The sequence below is a fragment of the Asterias rubens genome, chromosome 8 (genome assembly GCF_902459465.1).
Source record: "Asterias rubens chromosome 8, eAstRub1.3, whole genome shotgun sequence".
Taxonomy (NCBI): Eukaryota; Metazoa; Echinodermata; class Asteroidea; order Forcipulatida; family Asteriidae; genus Asterias; species Asterias rubens.
Window position 1 is genome coordinate 1,356,236 of NC_047069.1, and position 22,118 is coordinate 1,378,353.

Genomic DNA, 22,118 nt, shown 5'->3' on the forward strand with positions numbered 1-22,118 from the left:
TATAAACAAAGCACACAAACTACTATAAATCAACTAGATTAATGTGGTCCATAACTAATAGTTAAGTATCGCAATGCTGAACTGTAATAAAATAGAAAAATTAAGTTTACAAAAACATGAAACTTATCTCGGGTTAAATATTATACATAATTGCAGTTATTAAGACACTAAATGTTATTATTAAACCACACAAACCGAACCTGATGACCGTTACAGCCATGTCACATTGGGCAATTTACAGGCAACCAGTTCCAGGCAATCTTCAAGAAGAAATGCATTCAAATTTCAATGTGCAAATATTTTTTGAGGGGATTCTAAGACATTGTTTGAAAAAAATGATTCATGTGCTACCAAAGTGGTCATGTAGCATGCACTGCAGTTGGTTGCCTCCAAGTTGCCTGTAAAAGTTGCCACATGTGGCAAGGCCATAAATAAAGAGTATGCTGCAAGCAGTATTTGGAAAAAAGGTGGAAATGAACACTGCTTTGAAAAAGTTTTCAGGGATATTTGTGGTCTGCTTTCTAGCAAATATACCATAGGTTTTAGAATTCACAACTCTTACTGCCACAGTATGAGCATTCAAAACAACCTGGTGGGTTTATAAAAAAAAAGGTTTTATGTATAAATAAAAGTTACTAGAAAATACAAATTGTAAAGAAATATTGTGTACACAGTTGAATACTTGAGTATATATGTAAACTAAAATACATATTAAATTATAAATAACACTAAGCTTGAAGGACTTAAATACCAAGTAGATTCTAGCCTAAAGTTTGAAGGGATTGATAGTCTAACCTTAACAAGGGATAAAGTTTCTAAATTAAAGTTTAAAAGTTTAAAGGGATTGTGGGTTGTTGCTGATGAACCATTTTATTTGGAGACCTTGCAACTGCCTGCCACTAGGTGGCAGCAGACACACCAGGTTGTATATTTTTCTTTGAAGCTTTTGAGTTTACAAATTTTAATGTACTGTGTGGCCAAAGCACAAATGGTTACTATTTAAAGGCAGTGGACACCATTGGTAGTTACTCAAAATAACTATAAGCATAAAACCTTACTTGGCAACGAGTAATGGGGAGAGGTTCATGGTATAAAACATTGTGAGAAACAGCTCCCTCTGAAGTGCCATAGTTTTCGAGAAAGAAGTAATTTTTCATGAATTTGATTTCGAGACCTCAAGTTTAGAATTTGAGGTCTCGAAATCAACCATCTAAACGCACATAACTTCGTGTGACAGTGGTGTTTTTTCCTTTCATTATTATCTCGCAAGTTCGATGACCGATTGAGCTCAAATTTCCACAGGTTTGTTATTTTATGCATATGTTGAGATACACCAACTGTGAAGGCTAGTCTTTGACAATTACCAATAGTGTCCACTGCCTTTAAAGGAAGGTTTTAACAACGGTTTGTGAAGAGTGCTTTCATTTGCAATTGCACAAAAGACATTTTTTTTGTAAAAAAAAAAAATTCACCAATGGTAATCAAGAAAATTGAAGTTTGCCTTATTTCAAACCTGTAGTAAAAAGTTCATTTAAATTTGGACACTAGCTCACCATTGCTTGTTACCAAGTAAGTTTTTATGCTAACAATTACTTTGAGTAATAACCACATGTGTCCTGCGGCCGATTTCACAAAACGCTAGGATTAATACTATCTCGAGTTAGGACGAGTAACCCGTCCCAACTTAGGACGGGTTCAATGCGTCCTATGTAGTCAGGTAGGGAATTTAACTTGTCCTAAGTCCTAAGATTAATCCTTAGTTAGGATGAGTTTGGTGAAATCGACGGGAGTGCCTTGAAGGTCATTATTTTTAATACATGTCTAAACTTAGCAGCAGATGTTATACCCTGGACTCACATCTGGCTATCAATACCTTGCATTTTTGTTTCTTGAGACGAATTAAAAAAAAAAAAAAGCAAAAGGCCTCAGCGTTTTTTCCCCCAGATTCATTTCTTCTTTCCTTTCTGCAATGTCTGAGCGTGTTGAGAGTCATCGAGGGCTTGTTGCTTCTTGCGATTGAAGGAGTTGATTTCGTCTTCCAGCTGACGTCTTTGGTCATCCAGTTGTTTCTTCTCGTCTGCGTGGTCTCTCTTGAGTTTGTCAAAGCGCTCATGGAGCTAGAACCAGGGAGGAAAGAGAATTCAATTTATTCGGTATTTATTTTAGAGATAAAGTGATCATATGGATACTTCAATTGTTCACCCTTTTTATGATTTTGGGGGTTGAACAAAGAATTGACTAGAGTAGGGTTCGAACCAACGACCTCCAGATAAACGTGTCGGCACTTTACCAACTGAGCTATCTAGCCTTATATACTGGGGGTCTTCCTACTTTGTCAATATCTTTGTTCGGGGGTGCCACAAATAATAATAACAGCAGCATACCCGGTGAGTAAAAAAACGCAATCATGTGATGGGAGCTACATTTAAGAACAAGAAAAATTCTTGAAGAAACAATGTCAGTTTCTAAGTAGGTCATGGATTTATCTTTACAATGATGAAAGAATGGGGGTAATTGATAAAGGCAATCCAGAGATATGCTTATTTCTATCGGATGGCATAAAACTATTTTTGTCCAACTAAATTTGAAAACAATAGCTAAGACCAGGTAAATGAAAGAGCTGGACTTCATTGAGTTTTATCTTACATGATATGTCAAACAAAACTCCATTCTTTCACTATTTTATATATATACTTGTTATTACATGTATAAACTATTTTTACTTGTAAGTTAACTTTTTCGGCCTGCTTGGCCGCCAGTGCAGTGAATAAGTAAACGAGAATTTTAAATCCAAATCCATTTAGAAATGTACATTATTTGTTCAAGATTGTTCTTGTTCTTAAATTATAACTCCAATCCAAGGATTGCGTTTATTTTACTCACCATGTATAGCACTCATATCGTCACTCAGTGATGCTCAAGGCGCTTCAACATTCAGTATTTCTTGCAAGGTATGTTTGGGGCTACGTTTGAATTATAATACTCCTTTTACATAGCACCATGTAATGGTTTACAAGGTGCTACGGCGCAATATGCTGCCAATCAAGCCAGGAACACCGGGGCGAGCCCCTTCTCGTTCTGATATGTGCACCTTTTACATAGCACCATGTAATGGTTTACAAGGTGCTACAGCGCAATATGCTGCCAATCAAGCCAAGAGCACCGGGGGTAACCCCCTTCTCTTTATGATAAGTTCACTGGGTTCTTTTACGTCTGTTACACAATACACGGGACCGACAGCGACCCCCTAAGAAAAGAAGACAACAATAGCACCCTCAAGAGTCCTTTTTCCTAATTTGAAATCTATGTGGTCGTGTGATATTTATTTTTCATTTGACATCTATATTTCTGAAGGGATTTAAACTGTTTTATGATCATACTTTATGGATTTTATTTTTGGATCTTTTAATTATTTAGTTTTTGTGGTTAAAATGTTTTGTTGTTGTAAAGCGCCTGGGAGCATTTTTAATGGATTTGGCGCTATATAAATGTTTATTATTATTATTATTTATTATTAAACTGGTTGCTTGTGACTGGTCTACGCATGAAAGAGTTACATAGGCAAGCTACATGTTTTGGTCAGGCCCTCTCTAGAAAAGAAAAATATTTGGGGGCAAATTAGGGTAACCATTAACTTTTTCAGTGACTTGTCAGTGGAACAAGCCAGCTTGCCAATTCGCTAGTCCACTAGTTTTTTTCACCAGTCCATATTTCATATTAAATCGGGCTGCCTTTTTACACTAACCTGTTACTATCAGGTTGCTCAGTATTATTTCATGCAAGGTTTGTGGAGCTAGGTTTCGAAGTATGAGACCTATTCCTTAACAGCACCATGTCATGTTATACAAGGTGCTGTGGCTCAATATGCTGACGATTAAAGACAGTGGACACTATTGGTAATTGTCAAAAACCAGCCTTCTCACTTGCTGTATCTCAACATATGCATAAAATAACAAACCTGTGAAAATCTGAGCTCAATCAGTCATCCAAGTTGCGAGTATTAATGAAAGAAAAAATACCCCAGTCACACGATTTTATGCTAAAAATTATTTTGAGTAGTTACCAATAGTGTCCACTGCCTTTAAGCCAGAAGCACAGAGGCGAACCCCTTCTCTTTAAATTAAGAGCACTGGGTTCTCGTATGTGTGTTACACAACACATGGGCCCAATGGCTTTTCACCCAATCCGAATGACAAAGCATTGGCAGCAGTTTAGAGTGGCACCATGGTTAGCTAAAGATTGACTATTTTGACTTGAACCCAGGCTGGTCGACCATTGGTTGCCTACTGTGGTCAACCATTTGGAACCAGCCTCGAGCCCAAGGTTTCTTTAACCAAAGGTTGACTATTTTGACTTGAACCAAGGCTGGTCGACCATTGGTCGACTACTGTGGTCGACCATTTGGACCGAGCCTTGAGCCCAAGGTTTCTTTAACCCAAGGTTGACTATTTTGACTTGAACCAAGGCTGGTCGACCATTGGTCGACTACTGTGGTCGACCATTTGGAACCAGCCTTGAGCCCAAGGTTTCTTTAACCAAAGGTTGACTATTTTGACTTGAACCAAGGCTGGTCGACCATTGGTCGACTACTGTGGTCGACCATTTGGACCGAGCCTTGAGCCCATGGTCCCAATAACCTGTTCCATTCTCACATGTGTAAAGCACAGAGGGGAACCAGTGACACTACAGCGAATGGCAATGGAGTGTCACCGTTGACTAGACTTTCAAACGAGTCGTCGAGTGAGTATGTCACTGCGCATGTATGTTGCTGGTCAGTGGTCAACCACGGGTCGACTAAATGTGTGCACTGCAACTTGCTTATGGTTGAGTGTCTTGCTTAAGGACACAGGTGTCACGACTGGGACTCAAACCCACACTCTGCTGATCAGAAACACCGGAGCTTGAGTCCAGTGCTCTTAACCGCTAGGCCACGACACAGATGTCACGACTGGGACTCAAACCCACACTCTGCTGATCAGAAACACCAGAGCTTGAGTCCAGTACTCTTAACCGCTAGGCCACGACACAGATGTCACGACTGGGACTCAAACCCACACTCTGCTGATCAGAAACACCAGAGCTTGAGTCCAGTGCTCTTAACCGCTAGGCCATGACACAGGTGTCACGACTGGGACTCAAACCCACACTCTGCTGATCAGAAACACCAGAGCTTGAGTCCGGTACTCTTAACCGCTAGGCCATGACACAGATGTCACGACTGGGATTCAAACCCACACTCTGCTGATCAGAAACACTGGAGCTTGAGTCTAGTGCTCGTAATCGCTAGGCCACGACATGCCACGACACGCCGCAAATCCATACAAATACAAACTCATACACAAATATCAGAGAAGGTTGTTATGTCCTACCTCTTTCTCCATATGCTTGAGTTGGGATTCCTTTTCCTTCACTCGCACGACAAATATTTGTCTCATCTCGTCTTCCTTCTGTTGCAGCATCTGAAGATGTTCTGTTCTCTTAGTCTCATATGTCTCTTGTAAACTACAAAGAACAAAGTTGGATGTACATGTTGAAAATGTTTTTGTGATAAAGGCTGCAGAAGGATGCAGATAAACAGCAAATAATCTAGGAAGTGCAGCAATTTTAAGATAAAGATAATTTAATGGTGTTTCGTGGTTTTACATTATTTCCCCATGACTCACACAACTGTTTTCACAGGTTTCAGTGCATACTGATCAAAACATCAAGTTGAAACCAACCGTTCTTTTCAGAACCACCCCAACTCATTTAGAGATTATCATTACATGGTGCTAGCGCAAATCTTACTACATTGTACTTCCACCATGCAAAGTTTTAAATCCTACGTTTGGAGATGTGCACAGGTTTGATCTTTCCGCAACTCATACCTCATGGTGCTTTTCCCTACCTATACAATGTACTTCCTCGCTCTCGCCAAGTGTTCATAATGCCACAGATCTTGATAGTTCTCCGTAAATGGGTCTGCCAGGAAGCAGCTGCTCTACTGCCAAGACCCCCAAATGCTCACTGGTCATTGCCTTCGTGCCATTAAAATACTCTAGGAGAAAATGCTTTGGAGTCCTTGGTCTTTCAAAAACGAAGCATCCAGGTCTGAGATAATGGAAATGGTCAGCTCAACCAATCCTGTGTAATAATTCAACTCTCAAAGACATTCAAGAGAGGGCAGCAGATCAAATCTGGGTAGCCCGGGCTTACCTGACAGGCTTTTTGTCTGGTGCTGTATCCATGAATCCCATCTCTTCTAGTTTACAGCGTCTGTAGAGCTCATAGTGACGTGTGTGTGTCTGTTCAATCAGGTCTTCCATGTTGGTACGGATCAACATCTCACGCAGCTTGACAAAGTCACAGTGGTTCTCATTCTCAACTGAAAGGCAATCGCACAAAATAGTAAGGTCAAAGTTACCGTAGGGTTTCTACAAAAAGTTCATTGTAACAAAGGAGAAGCATGTGAATGTACTGCAGTTCAGAAACCACATTAGTCAGGTAGCATTAGTTGGGCACCAGTTGCAACAGTGTAAACGTTATGGAGTTTTGATTTCCAAGAACTAGACCAGACCTCCAGAGACCGAGGACAGCCCCTGCGAGACTGAGACTTTTGCAGGTTTAAACCGAAACCAAGTAAAGACTCAAGACCCAAAACAGAAACCCAGTCTCTGTACCTACAATACTGTAATCTGAATAGTATACACATGTTGACTAGCAATCGGCCTCTGGGAAATAGGGCCTTTGTCTGGTCACTCACAGGCCCAAGGGGGGTAGACATGTACGCTCAAGTGACCCAAGCATGGCAGTCAATATGTGTTTTATAACACACCTCGGTCCAAAATATGAAATAAGAAAAAAAAAAAATTCCTCAAAGCCCTATCACCAGTCAAAAATTTCCAGATTCGGGAACTATTTACTACAAAATATGGATGGGCGATGTTTTGACTCGAGTCTAGTTCAAGGTGGCGCAAATCTAACGCACTTAACTAAATCATTGGTTCCCCAACGTGTGACCGTGTTTCAGCCAACCAGAATACAGAACCAGCAAGAGGAGTGTTATAAACAGTGTTAATTCACTCCCATCCTCTTTGATCTACATTAGCTTCCCATCAAACAACACATCAAATTCAATATAATCATTCTCACTTTCAAGGCACTCCAAGGTTCAGCCCCACTCTACATTCAAAACCTGTTGACTCCCTGTACTACACGACCAGCCGTCGATTTCACAAAACTCTTCCTAACTTAAGACTAATCTTAGGACTTAGGACGAGTCCCAACCCTGCACTGCAGACCTTAAGATTAATCCTAAGAACTCGAGATAAGACGAGTCCTAACTCTTTGTGAAATCGACGGCTGGTCTTAGATTCACCTGCAACATGCTCCTTGTTCCCCGGTCTCGTCTAGCCAGCTACAGGAACAGGGGTTTTTCCAGTACAGCAACAAGGCTCTGGAATTCACTTCCTGAAAACCTCTGGGAAATGCACAACCTTACATCTCCCTTTTTCAGCAGCAACTGAAGACACACCTGTTCAAACTTGCTTTGCTTTCCCTACCACTTGAGAATCCCCTCTTTTCCCTCTTAACCGTAGCTTTGAATGGTCTTATATCAGATTCAGAGTGCCTTTACAAATGCTGTGTTATTATTATTATTAATTTACCTTGTACGACGCCCCATGGGTATTGCCTAGCACGGACCATCTTGTTGCCCATCTTAACCTCCTCTGTGCTTCCAACTACAGCAAATGGTAGATGACCCTGAACAAAATGAGAAAAATAACAAATGCAAATATAAAAAACAGTTTGTTTGTATAGATGATCTTCCCCACAACAGAACTCTGCTACAAGGAGATGTAGAGACAAATGTGGGAGTAGATCTGTTACGCTTTTTGGGAACAGCGCGGATCTCGAGAAAAACCCTAGAGATCTAAGGTTTGGGGCGTGGCCCGACTCGAGGAGTTACCAGCACAAAGAAAAATGTTATCTTTCTCTGCATGCTGTGATAAGATGAAATAAACAGGACATTTATAAAGCGCCTTTAACCAGAGAATATTTTATAATATCAACAGCTCTTCAGTGCTCGAGTAAGTTTACATGGTCATTAATTTTGGAAGTAATTTTTAATTGAAATACATGGCGTACTAGAAATTATTTTCTGAACTACTAAAGGAAAACCCTCCCTCCCTTTAAAGCAAATTCGAAATACATCATGATACTGAGTTTTGCACAAGGATCACACATTTTAAAGGAACACGTTGCCTTGGATCGGTCGAGTTGGTCTTTGAAAAGCTTTTGTAACTGTTTTTTATAAAATGCATATGGGTAGAAAGATGTTGTAAAAGTATAATACAATGATCCACACAAACATGCCTCGAAATTGCACGGTTTTCCTTTTACCTCGTCGACTAACACGGTCGGCCATTTATGGGAGTCAAATTTTTTATTCCCATAAATGGCCGACCGTGTTAGTTCGCGCAGTAAAAGGAAAACCCCGCAATTTCGAGGCAAACTTGTGTGGATCATTGTATTCTACTTTTCAAACATCTTTCCAACCATATACATTTTATAAAAACAGTTACAAACGCTTTTTATAGACCAACTCGTCCGATCCGAGGCAGCGTGTTCCTTTAACTTGCACTGTTTCATGTAACATAGTAGACCGTCTTACATTCATGGTTGAGTTAAGATCAGCGACTGTCTCATCATCCGTTGGGAATTGATAAATCTGTACTCCGTTACTCACTAGCTCACTCATGATCTGTAATGATGAGATATAAACAAAATTTAATAATGTCAGGAATTCATGGAGCGCTTTTAATCATCATCATCATCAGTTGGCTGTACAGCTTTTCCCGTTCTCTCCTGTCTTGTGCTAGTCTCCGAATCTCCAGCAGGGAGGGCAGAACATCCTGTGACACTAATCTTGCGATGTACTCTGCGTAAAGTGGGCGCTGACGACCTTGTCTGCGCCAGCCATGTGATGGGGGGGGGGGGGGGGGAGTAAAGAGCTTAGGTGTGGATGTGTCAAACTCATCTGAGTTGTCGTCTTTGTATGGTTTGTATTAATGCACCTTGGTAGCTGATGTTGCACAACATGGTGTTGGTAATCATGACGAGACGTTTTATTCCAAGTAGGATCGGAAGGCAGTTTGTGTGGTAGCTATTGAAATATGCAGCGAGGTTCTTTTATTAACACTAAAGGCCCGGTCCCACTGCAGCGATAACGAGAACAATAACGATCACGACGCAAAGAGAACGCGTTCTATTGGTTGAATTGCTCCACGCAGAATACGCACACGCTCATTCAACCAATAGAATGCGTTCTCTTTGCGTCGTTATCGTTATCGTTCTCGTTATCGCTGCAGTGGGACCGGGCCTTAATAGTGGCTTCTTACAAGCAAGCACTGTGAACAAAACAAAGTTAAAGGCATGAACTCCAGCCGTTCCTCAACTCACCTTGATCTTAAACTTGTGCAGTTCACTCTTGGAGATGGTATCAGCCTTAGCAATGACTGGAATGATGTTCACCTTGCTGTCTAGTTTCTTCATCGTGACGAGGTCCAGTGACTTAAGAGAGTGACCGGTGGGTGCGATGAAGTACAGACAGGTGTGGATGCGAGTATCATGGTAAGAGTGCAGAGCTCTCTTGATCTTCAGTTCCTCTTGGAGGAAGTTCTCAAACTGTTTGTCGATGTACTCCACGATCGGCTTGTAGCTAGTGAAGGAAGAAAAGAAAAACAATTGTCAAAATAAGATAGATAGATCGCTAGATAGATCTATGCGATCTAATAACAAACATCTTTTAAGGAAACCCCTTGCCAAAACATCATGAGATGAAAGATCATTTACTTCTGCTGCCCCCTCAATAAGAAGCGACTTGCCAGATCATGTTCAACTTTCTCCACCAATAGCTTTGTTCAAAACTTCCCTCAAGACTCACCTAATGAGGACTTCATAACTTTTTCTGTTTATTGTGTCACTGCGCCATGAGCATCTTTAGATGGATACCGGCGCATTATAAATGCCCATTATTATTATTAAAATGGGGAAATAACAATGGCATTGACAAAAAACTGTAATGCAGAAACGATCAGTAACGAAAGGATACACATTTTAAAATTGCCTAAAATACACACACAATTAGTTAAATCGATACATATTTCTCAAGATTATGTCTTGAGAAGTTGATCGACTTAAAGGTATACCGCAGTAAGACTTTATTTTACATCCCTGTTTTGCATACATTTACAATACACAAAGGCATCTGGAATTCTAGGAAGATGAGTATTGTAGAATGTAAAAAAAATGTAAAATAAAAAAGCAACAACAGTGAGTATCAATGTTGCTTATTGTTTGATGAAATAGTTGAAACAACGGTTGACATAACGTTGGCATTTATAAACAAAAATAAGCATTGAGTGCTAGGCCCGGGCGATTAGTGCAACTAGTATCATAGTCTTGACTATTGATTACGACTACTGTTTTTAACTACTCAATAAATTGTGCCGCGACGAATACTTATAAAATTTGAGGTGCAACAAGTCGAGAAGTAAATTTCACTAGACGCCCAGGCCCTACTAGAATAAAAATTTAAGAAAATAATTAAAAACATTTTTATATACACCCTTATTTTTTGTAATAACATGTAAACGGAATCAGAATATTATAAGTTATCACACAAGCGCAAGTGGAATGAAGGCCGAGTTGGATATGGGACGCATACGCGCTAATTTTTTTCTCGTATTTCACGAGCGCGCGGCGAGTGTGATAACAAATTTATCTTCCAGTCTCAAGTGCAACGCGCCAAGCTTAAATTTCAGAACGTTATTTCTCGACGAACAGCATTCACCCGCACTAAGTTTAGAATGTAATTTGTTCACTGTCCGTATACGGAGCGTGACAAAATGACATTTCACAATACGCACTGTGTAATAAAAACAGAGGAAGTAGGATATAAAACAGAGGTTGTAGCATATATGTTTTTATCCCCCTAGTAGTTCGAGCTTCTGATTGGTGGATTAGCGCGTACTGGAAGATAATAATTTTTAGGCCTTACTGCAGACATGACCAACTATAAATACTCCTTAGCTGGTGAAAGCTAGAAAATTCCCCAATGGTCGAGACTGAAACCAATATTAGGATACTCTAAACAGGGAAATAAAAAACATTAATTTATGTTCTTGCTTACCTGTCCTCCTTGTTGATCTGGTCTCCAAACCCAACTGTGTTGACTACAGTCAGCTTCAGTCGTACTTGACTCTCTTGCAACTCTGTGGCCAGGAGAAAAAAAGATACTGAATGTGTTTGAAGCTTTGCATGGTGTGAATACTACATGTAAGAACTTACTATACATAAATAGTAAACTTAAAGGTACAGCCCATGTCAAGTTCGCGCAAGGATCAATAGCTAAAGGGAAGGTACACGTTTGGTAATTGTCAAAGACCAGTCTTCTCACTTGGTGTATCCCTTCACACGCATAAAATAACAAACATGTGAAAATTTGGGCTCAACTGGTCATCAAAGTTGCGAGAAAATGATGAAAGAAAAAACACCCTTGTTGGACGAATTAGTGTGCTTTCAGATAGGGTGTTTTTTCACTCATCATTTTCATGCAAGTTCGATGACCAACTGAGCTTAAATTTTCACAGGCTTGTTATGTTATGCTTATGTTGGGATACACCAAGTGAGAACACTGGTCTTTGACAATTACCAATAGTGTACCTTCTCTTTAACATAGAGATTCATATTCCAATGAGAGTATTCTTGGAAACTGTAGTTTGACTGATAAACTTCCAATGTTACATCAGGACCCAACTGCATTAAAGCCAGTAAGCATAAAAGCCTGCTTAGCGCATAAACATCCTGCTTATTAATTTTTGGTTTTTACCCATACACCGATGTGTGTTAGCACTGTATACTCAATACTTTCCCGAGTCCAAATAGAGGTTACCATCCCAAGTGCCATGTTGTGACTGGTACCTTGTAATTATTCTGCTAAGTTGCAAACAGTTCACTATGGTTCCTGGGCCAATTTTGTAAAGCTGTTGAGCAGAAAATATCTGTTGAGCAAATTTCTTTGCTAAGCAAAAATGAGGTACCAGTCGAAGCATGTTTCATTCCTCCATGGTTGAAGCAATGGCAACTGTATGGTATTCTGTCAATATCCTTTTTTTTTGCTAAGCAGGATTTTTTGAGCTAAGCAAGTTTTTGTGTTAACTGCTTACCATATGTGCTGGCATTAAGCTTGACTCCGGGTAGGTTGTGTGGTGCCTGGGAGCTCTCAAACTGTGTGTTGAACAGGGTGTCCATCAGGGTAGACTTGCCAAGTCCAGTCTCACCTACAGGTCAAAGGTCAAAGATCAAACACTACATTAATGACTTGACTGAACATGCATTGAAGGGGCGAAAACAATGGGGGTTTACCATAGATTTATATAAGAACTAGAGGGCGCACTGGCCTATATACGCGCTCCGGCATGCGCGCAGGCGGCCATTTTCTAAGTTGACAAAACTGGCATCTCACAGCGTGTGTTTGTGCGGCCATTTTGTAAGTTGAACAAACAGCATCGCGTGAGCGTTCAATAAAAAAACAACTCAAACGTGTATTTCATATTCAACGCGTGTGCAGAATGACGCACTTGTCATCTTGCGGTCCAATGGCGTTTGTGCACGAAGGATCACTCGTGCGCCCTCTAGTTCTTATATAGAACTCTATGGGGTTTAAACAAGTTATATTCAATCAACAAGCCATGAGGGTCATTAAAAATTTGAATTATTGTTTCCAGGGCCGATACAGTACTTCCTAAAGGCACTGAGGGGAGACAATAGGGATTGCCTCCGTGCCCATTTCACTATTGAGGTGGTCTCACAATGTATACATTCTTATTGCTTGATTCATCGTTAACAAATATATATTCAGTAGTCACTACATTATGTAGTTCAACTTTGGCACCAAACACTCAACATTTATATTTGCACCAGGAATGTTTGGTGCTTGCAGCGTTTGTTTTGACAATAAATCCAACAGCTCAATGTGACTGGAGCTAGCCTCTGCTGAAGTATTACAGTAAACATTTTGTATGCACATAATACTGTACACAGCTTACATCTTAACACTTTCTAATCTTCTCTGTTTGATACACCATGTCCTTGCTCTGCGTCTACACAAAAGTTTTAATGTAGGTTGGACAGGCGAACACTTGACAGGCAAACAGTACACACATGTTTTGTTTGCGCTAATGGTTTCCTATATACAGTCTTTTTTTATGAAATTTGTAGAGTCTTGAACATTTGTTGAACATTGGATGGTGCAACTGCACATAACTGTAGCTCTTTAAGAGTACACTGCGGGGTTTGCCCTTATACACTACATGTATTGACTGGCATAATTCGGTAACTTGTGTACATATGTCTATTCCCCCGAAGGAACTTTGAGTGACCAGAAGAGGTACCTATTTCCCGAGGCCGAAGGACACCCCACGTGACCGTGTTTCAGCCAACCAGAATACAGAACAAGCAAGAGGTTTAATATAAACCTTTTTAGTGACTGGTAAGCAGGACAAGGGCCCAATTTCATGGCTCTGCTTACCACCGAATTCTGCGCTTACGATCACCATTCGCCGCTTACCTTCAAGCGCCAAATTTCTGCGCCAGCTGTGTAAGCGTAGAAAGCCTAGTAACGAGGAGTACGCAAGCGCACAAGCCAAAATCCCAGCTAACCCGTAAAATACACTTGACAAAAAGCACAGAATTCCCTGCTTCTGTAAGCGCCGATCCTGTTCTTACAGTAAGCACAGCCATGAAATTGAGCCCAGTTAGCTTGGCTTGAGATATAAGGTCTAATGTTAACACTTGGATTGTAATTTTCTATGAACATGAAAACGGAATGTGAACTCAACACAAATAAATTTGTGTTCACATCAGATTGTCGTGTCACCATAGTTTTATTTGCTATAAATTACATTTAATCATGGAAGTAGAAAGTTTTTACCAATGGTGTAATGTGTTAGTACTGTACTAGTATTTTACTTTAATGTTTTATTTTAAAAAGATTTTGCCACACCCATACATTATGTATACAGTATATTAACTTATTTTCTACAGTAAAGTGTGTGTTTGTGTATTAATTATGGGTCAAGGGCAGGAAACGAATGCCAATGTTTACACAGACACTATTTTATCTACTACCATATTATCCTTCATAGGAAGTGAATTCTATGATAAAAATACTACAACACAGCTTGAGCTTTGTGACACTAGTGTCAGAAGTAGGTAATGAACACACATCCACATGTTTGTAAGGTTTGGTTAATGTGGTCAGACGTGAAATTGCTTGAAAATAGGAAGAGGGTGACTCACTACTATTACAATGACAGGAAGGACCTAAACAGACGGCCGTCGATTTCACAAAGAGTTAGGACTCGTCTTATCTCGAGTTCAGACGAGTAACTCGTCCGAACTTAGGATTAATCTTAAGGTCTGCATGCTACAGTGCAGGGTTGGGACTCGTTCTAAGTCCTAAGATTAGTCTTAAGTTAGGAAGAGTTTTGTGAAATCGACGGCTGCACTCTCTACCCATACTGTATGATTGTGCACTATATAAATTGTACACTAACTGTTTCAGTTTACAACACCATCTTCTTCGCGAAATAGATTTTGTTCTATGGGAACCAACTAGGTCTTGCTATTTATTATACATTTGTACTGCCTCAAAGTAGATTTTGGAATTAGGGAGAATAGCCCACAAAATAAACTTGTATTTCTGAAAAGTTAGTGACTAGCCGTCTAGCCGATAGGACCAGTTACATGTTGCTTGTCATTTCACTGGTCCATCAGTTTTTTTCACTAGGCTATTTAATAAGTATACTTAATATTAAACATGGATGCTTGTCATGAAAATAGGTTTTTACATGCTAAAACAATTTTCGTTTCATGATCACTGAGACGAAAATTACTTTCATGACATTGTTTTACTCATTTCCCAAAAACTACAGCACCTCAGCAAGTAATATTTTCAGGGAAGCTTTCTACTATCATTATCTTCAAACTGAAATCTATGGACATAGTGTTTTTTGTCCTACAAAAAGTACATACACCCTTTAACATGTACAGATTAATGATTTATGAAACATTCCCATTACATGTATTTACATAAATTTTCAACCATGCACCGTGTGTGTGTAGTTAGTTTTACAATCTGCTAGTTTCATACAGAATAGAGGATACAAACAAACCTTGGAGGAAATGTTTCTTTTCCTAAACAGTTTAATGACTTATCCTTAGTCAGTAGTAAAGATGCAACCTTATTAATCAAGAAGGGCCAAGATCACCATTCTTCATAGTGTACCGCACTTGCTGTACGTATTGTATGTACAACGTACACTGTCATCAGTTTAAGAAACTACTTTTGAACTATATTTGGTTTGCGGTAACACCATGTGTGTATCTACTTGCCAGGTAGAGTTTGTTCTTAGAGAACTGTCTTGCTTAATTCTACTACCGCAGAGTAGATTGTTCGGGGTGTTTGGGAGACTTCTCAGTTCTCTGAAAAGAACTGTCCTCCATATTAACTATTACCCAGGGCGGATGGTATGAAATAGGCTGGGACTACTACTTTAGCTTAAAGGATCTTAATTAACCGTACTACCGCAGAGTCAGTTCTTTAGTTGGTCTCAACATTAAGACTAACTTGTTCTAGTCATCGTCAGGGCCATTTTTACATGCTACTTTTGCTGCTACTTTTGAACCACAACAACCCTTCAAAATCAAACGCCATGCTTTGTTTGACTGTTGGACCATGGAGGCAGCTAACTCCATGGTTGGACTGTGTTACCGCTCTTGCTTTACATGGGATCAGGCATACCACCATAATCCAGAATACCAGTAGTGTTCAGGCCTCAACCTTTTGCTTCAGAGGGGCAAGGCCACTTGGCCTCAAAAGCTCTAAAAAAGAAAGGGGCACCAAGGCCAACTGAAAGGGCTCCAAGGCCATTTTCAAACCTTTATTTGTTGATGATTATGTTAATATACTTTTCACTGATTTCAAGATGGTGGTCAACTTTCCAACCCATATTTATTTCATTGTCGCTGTTTACATGCCGTGCAACTAAAACTGAATAAAAGTTTAAAAATATTTGTTTCTGAATTATTTACAGTTTTTTTGCAGCACTCGAATTGCAAACGAATACCCCAGTAATTAACCTACCCCATTTTACCCCATCCCCTTATTCATAGACTTAATTAAACTCCCTTCTGCTCATCTGAAAACAAATCATTGCTCCAGAACAAAGAATTGTTGAACAAATCATACAGAAAAAAATATTAAGAAAATTAATTCCCTGCGTGCTAATCTGAAGAAAAAAAGATAAATTAGTCTCTGGCTCACCACTACCCCAACTCTGCGAGACAAACGAGCCCCACCACTCCACGCCAACAACCCACCAACAACCCGGAGGCTCAGCTAAATCCGATGATTTGGAAAAATATTTATTACTTTTTTTTCTTCTTTTTATATATAATCATGATTATGAAAATTAAAAACGAACCCCCAACCCCTTAGCAATTGGCCTAGCATTTAGCTAAACTTGTAAGTTGTATTGTGCATGCCGGCGTTTATGCCACGCTAGACTGCGCTAAATAAATACTATAAAAATATAAACAAACGCACCTAATTAAAAAATGCTTGCAAAGTTGGCACTTTGCTGCCACTTCAGCCATTCTGCTTATTTTTGCATCTTTTGTGGGATGGCATGCTGATTAATCAATAACAAACTTGATGGAGTATGATGATTGCCAAAATTAGGGCTCTGCCGTTACCTCCATATAATCAGATTTTGACATTTACAATTCCACACTTGTTGTGTGTACACAAACATGTGTTTGGCAATGAAAAACAAAGTCGCAAGGCAGGCAGATCACTGGTAGTGGTGGGTCACAAACATTAATCCAGTACAAGCCTTGGACACCAGCGAAATAGTCAGGGGAAAAACATAGACTGTATCCAGCCCCCGGCCACGCGCCTCCCCCGCCCCATCCGCTACAAGTACAGATCTCAATAGACAAAATCAGTGCGAAAATGCGTAATTTAGTGTAGGGACTTGTAGCGAGTTTAAGTATTGGAGTAGTCTGGTGCTGCGTTTTTAGTAGTAAACAGCTCAACTACGTTTGATATGGTTACCATGCCACGTTCTCAACACATTTTTTATTGCACAGAAAAACATTGTGAAAACTAGTGTGCGGGATCGAACGTTCCGAATTTTACCTTCATATAAATTAAATGGGTCACAATGTTAACATTAGATAACATTTTCGAATAAATAATGTTATGGAATCAATGGAAAAGGGCACAACGGCCAAGTGGCCGTAAGGTACGTGATTTTTAAAAGTACTTCACGGCAATTCGCTGGGGCATCGCGGCACTTGCCGCTGATGGCCGCTGTAGAGGTCGAGGCCTGAGTGTTTACATTTTACCTGTGTTTACATTGTACAAACATTATGCCTAGAATTACACAGGGGTCACAGAGGCCTTGGCCCCTGTCACCCCTGGTCTTGGAGCCCCTTCAAATGCTTCCCCATGAATGTAAATGGCCTTGCTGTCTCAAAGATGAAATTCCAGGCTTGATGAAAACACATGATATTTCAGTAAGTTTAACAAGTGGAGGTACTGTAGGGTTTAACCGTGCACTATCTACTACATGTAGGCCTGTATGCTTCGTTTTTGAAAGGGCAAGGGCACCAAGGCATTTTTTTCTTGGTAAAGGGCACCCTATGATGAAATTGCAAATTTGTACTGGAGCATTTCAAGGGCACCAAGGCAATGACCAGGGGACACGGAGGCAATCGCCTTCGTTGCCTCCATGAAGTATCAGGCCTGACTACATGTAGGCTTGTATGCTTCGTTTTTGAGAAGGCAAGGGCACTAAGGCATTTTCTTCTTGGTAAAGGGGACCTCGAGAGAACTGAAAATATCTACTGAGAGTATTTCAAGGGCATCAAGGCATTGACCGGGGGGGGGGGGGGGGGGGGGGGGGGGGAATGGAGGCAATTGCCTTTGTTGCCTCTGTGAAGTATCAGGCCTGATGCATAATGCAGCATCCATGACCATTTTTACAATAAACTAAGTCCATTCACTGCCTCACCAGTCATATTTCTTTAGTAGTTGTGCATTGACACATGGAGTAAAAATTCATGGAATTCTTCAGTCTACATGTAAGTTAGGCACTCAAGGAAATCATAGAGCAAGGATGGGGAAATCCAATGGTGCATAAATCACACTGTCACAGATGAGGCAAAACATTTGGACAGGGTTATCAAGTTGACATGAACTATGACTAGTGCACATCGCACTTCTACTGATGGACAGAATGTTCTTTGTTCAGACAAAGATTCTCAAACATCTGTGTATACATGTACATACAGAGCTGATTGTAGTCCAAACAATATCTTTTTCTTAACTCCATATAATATCGATTTATTGGCAAAGTTATCAAAAAGAGATTTGTTTTCCTTTGTTTTGTTTTTTTCATTTAATTTTGATTTTATTATAAAAAATACCAAACATTAAAGGCAGTGGACACTATTGGTGATTACTCAAAATATTTATTAGCATAAAACCTTTTTTGGTGACGAGTAATGGGGAGAGGTTGATGGTATAAAACATTGTGAGAAACGGCTCCCTCTGAAGTGCCATAGTTTTCGAGAAAGAAGTAATTTTCCACGAATTTGATTTCGAGACCTCAGGTTTAGAACTTGAGTTCTCGAAATCAACCATCTAAACGCACACAACTTCGTGTGACAAGGGTGTTTTTTCTTTCATTATTATCTCGCAAGTTCGATGACCGATTGAGCTCAAATTTTCACAGGTTAGTTATTTTATGCATATGTTGAGATACACCAACTGTGAAAGCTGGTCTTTGACAATTACCGATAGTGTCCACTGCCTTTAAGTCAGAAGAATAAATATGTAGCTGATTGTAGTCCAAACAATATTTGTTTTAAATTATCACATCTTTTCAATAACCGTTTCTTTTGTCCATATAATGCCAATGTATTGGCAAAATTATCAAAAAAAGACTTGTTTTCATTTAAATTTGATTTTGTTATAAAAATACCAAACATTAAGTCAGAAGAATAAAAATATTCAGTTCACAAAAAGTGACTTTATCAAAGTACCTTACCCATTTATCAACAGAAGTAATTTGTGAAAGTTTACAGCTGAATGCAAAGTACCCAACACAGTTTTGTTAAAACATAGACTGATTGAATGCAAGATAATTTATTTCTTACATTTGTGATACAAGTAAGTAGGCCTATACTCTAATACTCAACAGAATTTAAAGACAGTTTATCAGATTTGTTCAGTCAATGCTGAATTTGTTTGTTTTATAATTTTTTCCACAGTTGAACAAATTATTGATTTGGGGCCTACTCAACATGTTTTTCAAAAAGGCAAATATTGAAATAACAAAACCTGGAAACAGAGTCTTCAAAAGTTACTGTCAATTAAAAAACTTGGTATACAAACATCCCATTAAAAATATTTCACAAGGTACGACAGCTAATCCAGGATGTCACAATAAAGGTACACATATCAACTGGAAAAGAGGTGTCCCAGTTTTAAATCGCGAGTCCGAGTTTGAAGGGGCATCCGATTAAAAACAAAGTGTTCAAATATAAAAAGGGGCACCCCATTTAAACAGGAGCATCCCAATTAAAACAAGAGCCATCCTATTTTGAAAAGTGTCATTCATAATTGAAATGGGCATCAAACTTGAAAAGAGGTGTGGAGTCCGAATTTAAAAGAGGCACCCCGATTAAAAAAAGGGGGCATCCCCATTTGAACAGGGGCATCCCAATCAGTATATAAAAACATGTTTCTCCATTTTGAAGTGGGCCATCCCAGTTTTAAAAGGGTCATCCCAATTGAAATGGAGGTCTCCCATTTTGAAATGGAGGTCTCCCATTTTGAAATGGAGGTCTCCCATTTTGAAATGGAGGTCTCCCATTTTGAATAAATGGGACCCACCAAAACTCTTATCTCAAGAGGAACCAAAACTTACCGACACACAGAATGTTGAAACTGAATCCCTGGGCTACGGATTTATTAACCAGCTGGTCTGGAAGACTGTCAAATCCAACATGACCCGATAAACGAAGGTCACGACTTTTGCCATCTGGGCCCTGAACAAACAATTAACAGAAAGTTATAAACATCAGCAAACAAAAATAAATTCATTGGAAGATCCTTATTTTATTATGAATCATAAATAGTGGAGACTTATAATGTGCCATGTCTGTCACAAGGTGACTAACTGACTGACTTGGCTGACATCTGGGAACTTGGGAAGCCTTCTTTCTCAGTTTGATGGGTATTGAGTTCCACAGGGAATGATGACTGGACTGAGAGAAAGATTGTTTCCCCAGGAGTGATGCGAGAGGGACATTCAAAGAAGATTAGTGTCGAAGGAACAAAGGCAGGGACAAAGGTGTTCAAGGAACAAAGGCGTTGGTGTGGTTCATGGCGTTGTAGCAGCTCTTTAAGGAATACAAATACATACCCCTGTATGTTATTGTAAACAGTTATTTTTTGTAAACATGCACAACGTCACGACATCGACATTCAAAATACTGCTTAACTATTCTGTGAACTAGCCTATCGCTGAATACTTTGAAAATACATTATGCCCACATTCTTGAAACAATTTCCGTATCCTATCCCGCCACTTTTCCACTTATTTTTACATAAAACAAAAGGAATAGGCCCTCTCCCTTTCTCATTTTTTAGTTTACTAATTTATTTTATAACAAATGAAAAAGTGGTGGCAGGTTTTATGGAAACTTTCCCAAATGACAATCTCTAATCATAGATGCGCCTGCACCTCTTTTACATGTTTTAATATGGCTAAATAAAACATGCGCTTCAGAAATTTCCACAACTTGCTTGACTGAGTTAGCCCCATAAATCGGTCCAATCCTTGGCCCCAGCACCACTGATATCAAAACCTTTCGCTTCCTTGAAAAAACATCTGCAACGTTCTGCATCATGAAACTTACCCATCTAATGCTTCAGAAGTTGCAGATAGCACTACACTTGGTGGAACTGTTCAAATAGGTATCACAGATTTTGAGTAAAAATCTAGTGAATTTTGCGTGTGAATTTTCTCAACTAACGCTCTTTTACCGCTAATGCCGATACGGAGTGGATTGGACCGATTTATGGGGCTAAGGCTGAGTGAGTGTGACCACTCACGACCACACCCCCCCCCCCCCCAACACCCCACAACAATCTCAATTTAAGTCACATTTTGTATTGTTTGTTTAGCTACTTCCCATTTCGTGTTATTATGGTGAATACTTGACACGTGGGCAGAGGTTACCCTGTGAAATGTTGGGTTACTGGATTAGGCCCTACACATCACACTTGTTAAATAAAACTGGAAGGGTCCGGCGGAAAGTCCGTCTGACTTTTCTCAGACAACATATTTGTCTGTTTAGTTGATGAACACGTCGAGAAATTTTTTAAGACACACTCAGTTCATTCATTGGTCAAACATCTTAGATAAAAAGGAAAAACTCACCGAATTTGGCCTCTCCTCGGGAGCAGGAGCGTGGTTATCACTTTCCATGGTCATTTTGAGTCTAAACTGCCGTCCCAAGAACAAGGATTTGGGCACGAAATTCACACAATGTAAGATGATTTAACACGCGTACAATGTCATTTACACACAAACACAGTGCGAGTGGTACACGTTCAGGAAATAGCGGTGAAAACTGGTACTTGTTGATGTATCAGATCAATGTAAATTGGGTGCGGTTACCAACTTGTCCTTCCGGTTGTCAAACGAGTGAGGGCGGCATTTCATGTTAACGGTGAATGATTATCACATGCGGTGTGTGGTTGTTTTTTTGACACATCTACAAGAAAAATAATGATAAAGGAAAAGATATTAAATATTTTGCGCTCCCTTACAAAAAAAACCCTTCAAGAATCTTTAATTGGAATGTTACATGAGTCAAAGAAGTGACGGAAAATCTATAAGAATCCCATTTGGGTGCGGGTTACCAAAGTTGTCAAACGAGTGAGGGCGGCATTTCAAATTAACGGTGGACAAAAAAGTTAAAGGAATGTTGTTTGA

The 22,118-nt window shown here is 39.6% G+C and overlaps 1 protein-coding gene across 1 annotated transcript; it reads right to left on the bottom strand.

Annotated features, from left to right (window-relative positions):
• Positions 1–1,892: 1,892 nt before the first annotated feature.
• On the bottom strand, positions 1,893–21,801 carry LOC117293766 (septin-11-like). Its single transcript, XM_033776202.1, has 10 exons — positions 21,561–21,801; positions 20,043–20,163; positions 12,210–12,323; positions 11,174–11,255; positions 9,442–9,700; positions 8,654–8,743; positions 7,647–7,743; positions 6,196–6,364; positions 5,370–5,502; positions 1,893–2,117 (listed from the first exon to the last, which is right to left on the bottom strand). Exons 1-10 carry the CDS (start codon positions 21,612–21,614, stop codon positions 1,947–1,949), a joined length of 1,290 nt encoding a protein of 429 aa, XP_033632093.1. The 5' UTR covers positions 21,615–21,801; the 3' UTR covers positions 1,893–1,946.
• Positions 21,802–22,118: the final 317 nt, after the last annotated feature.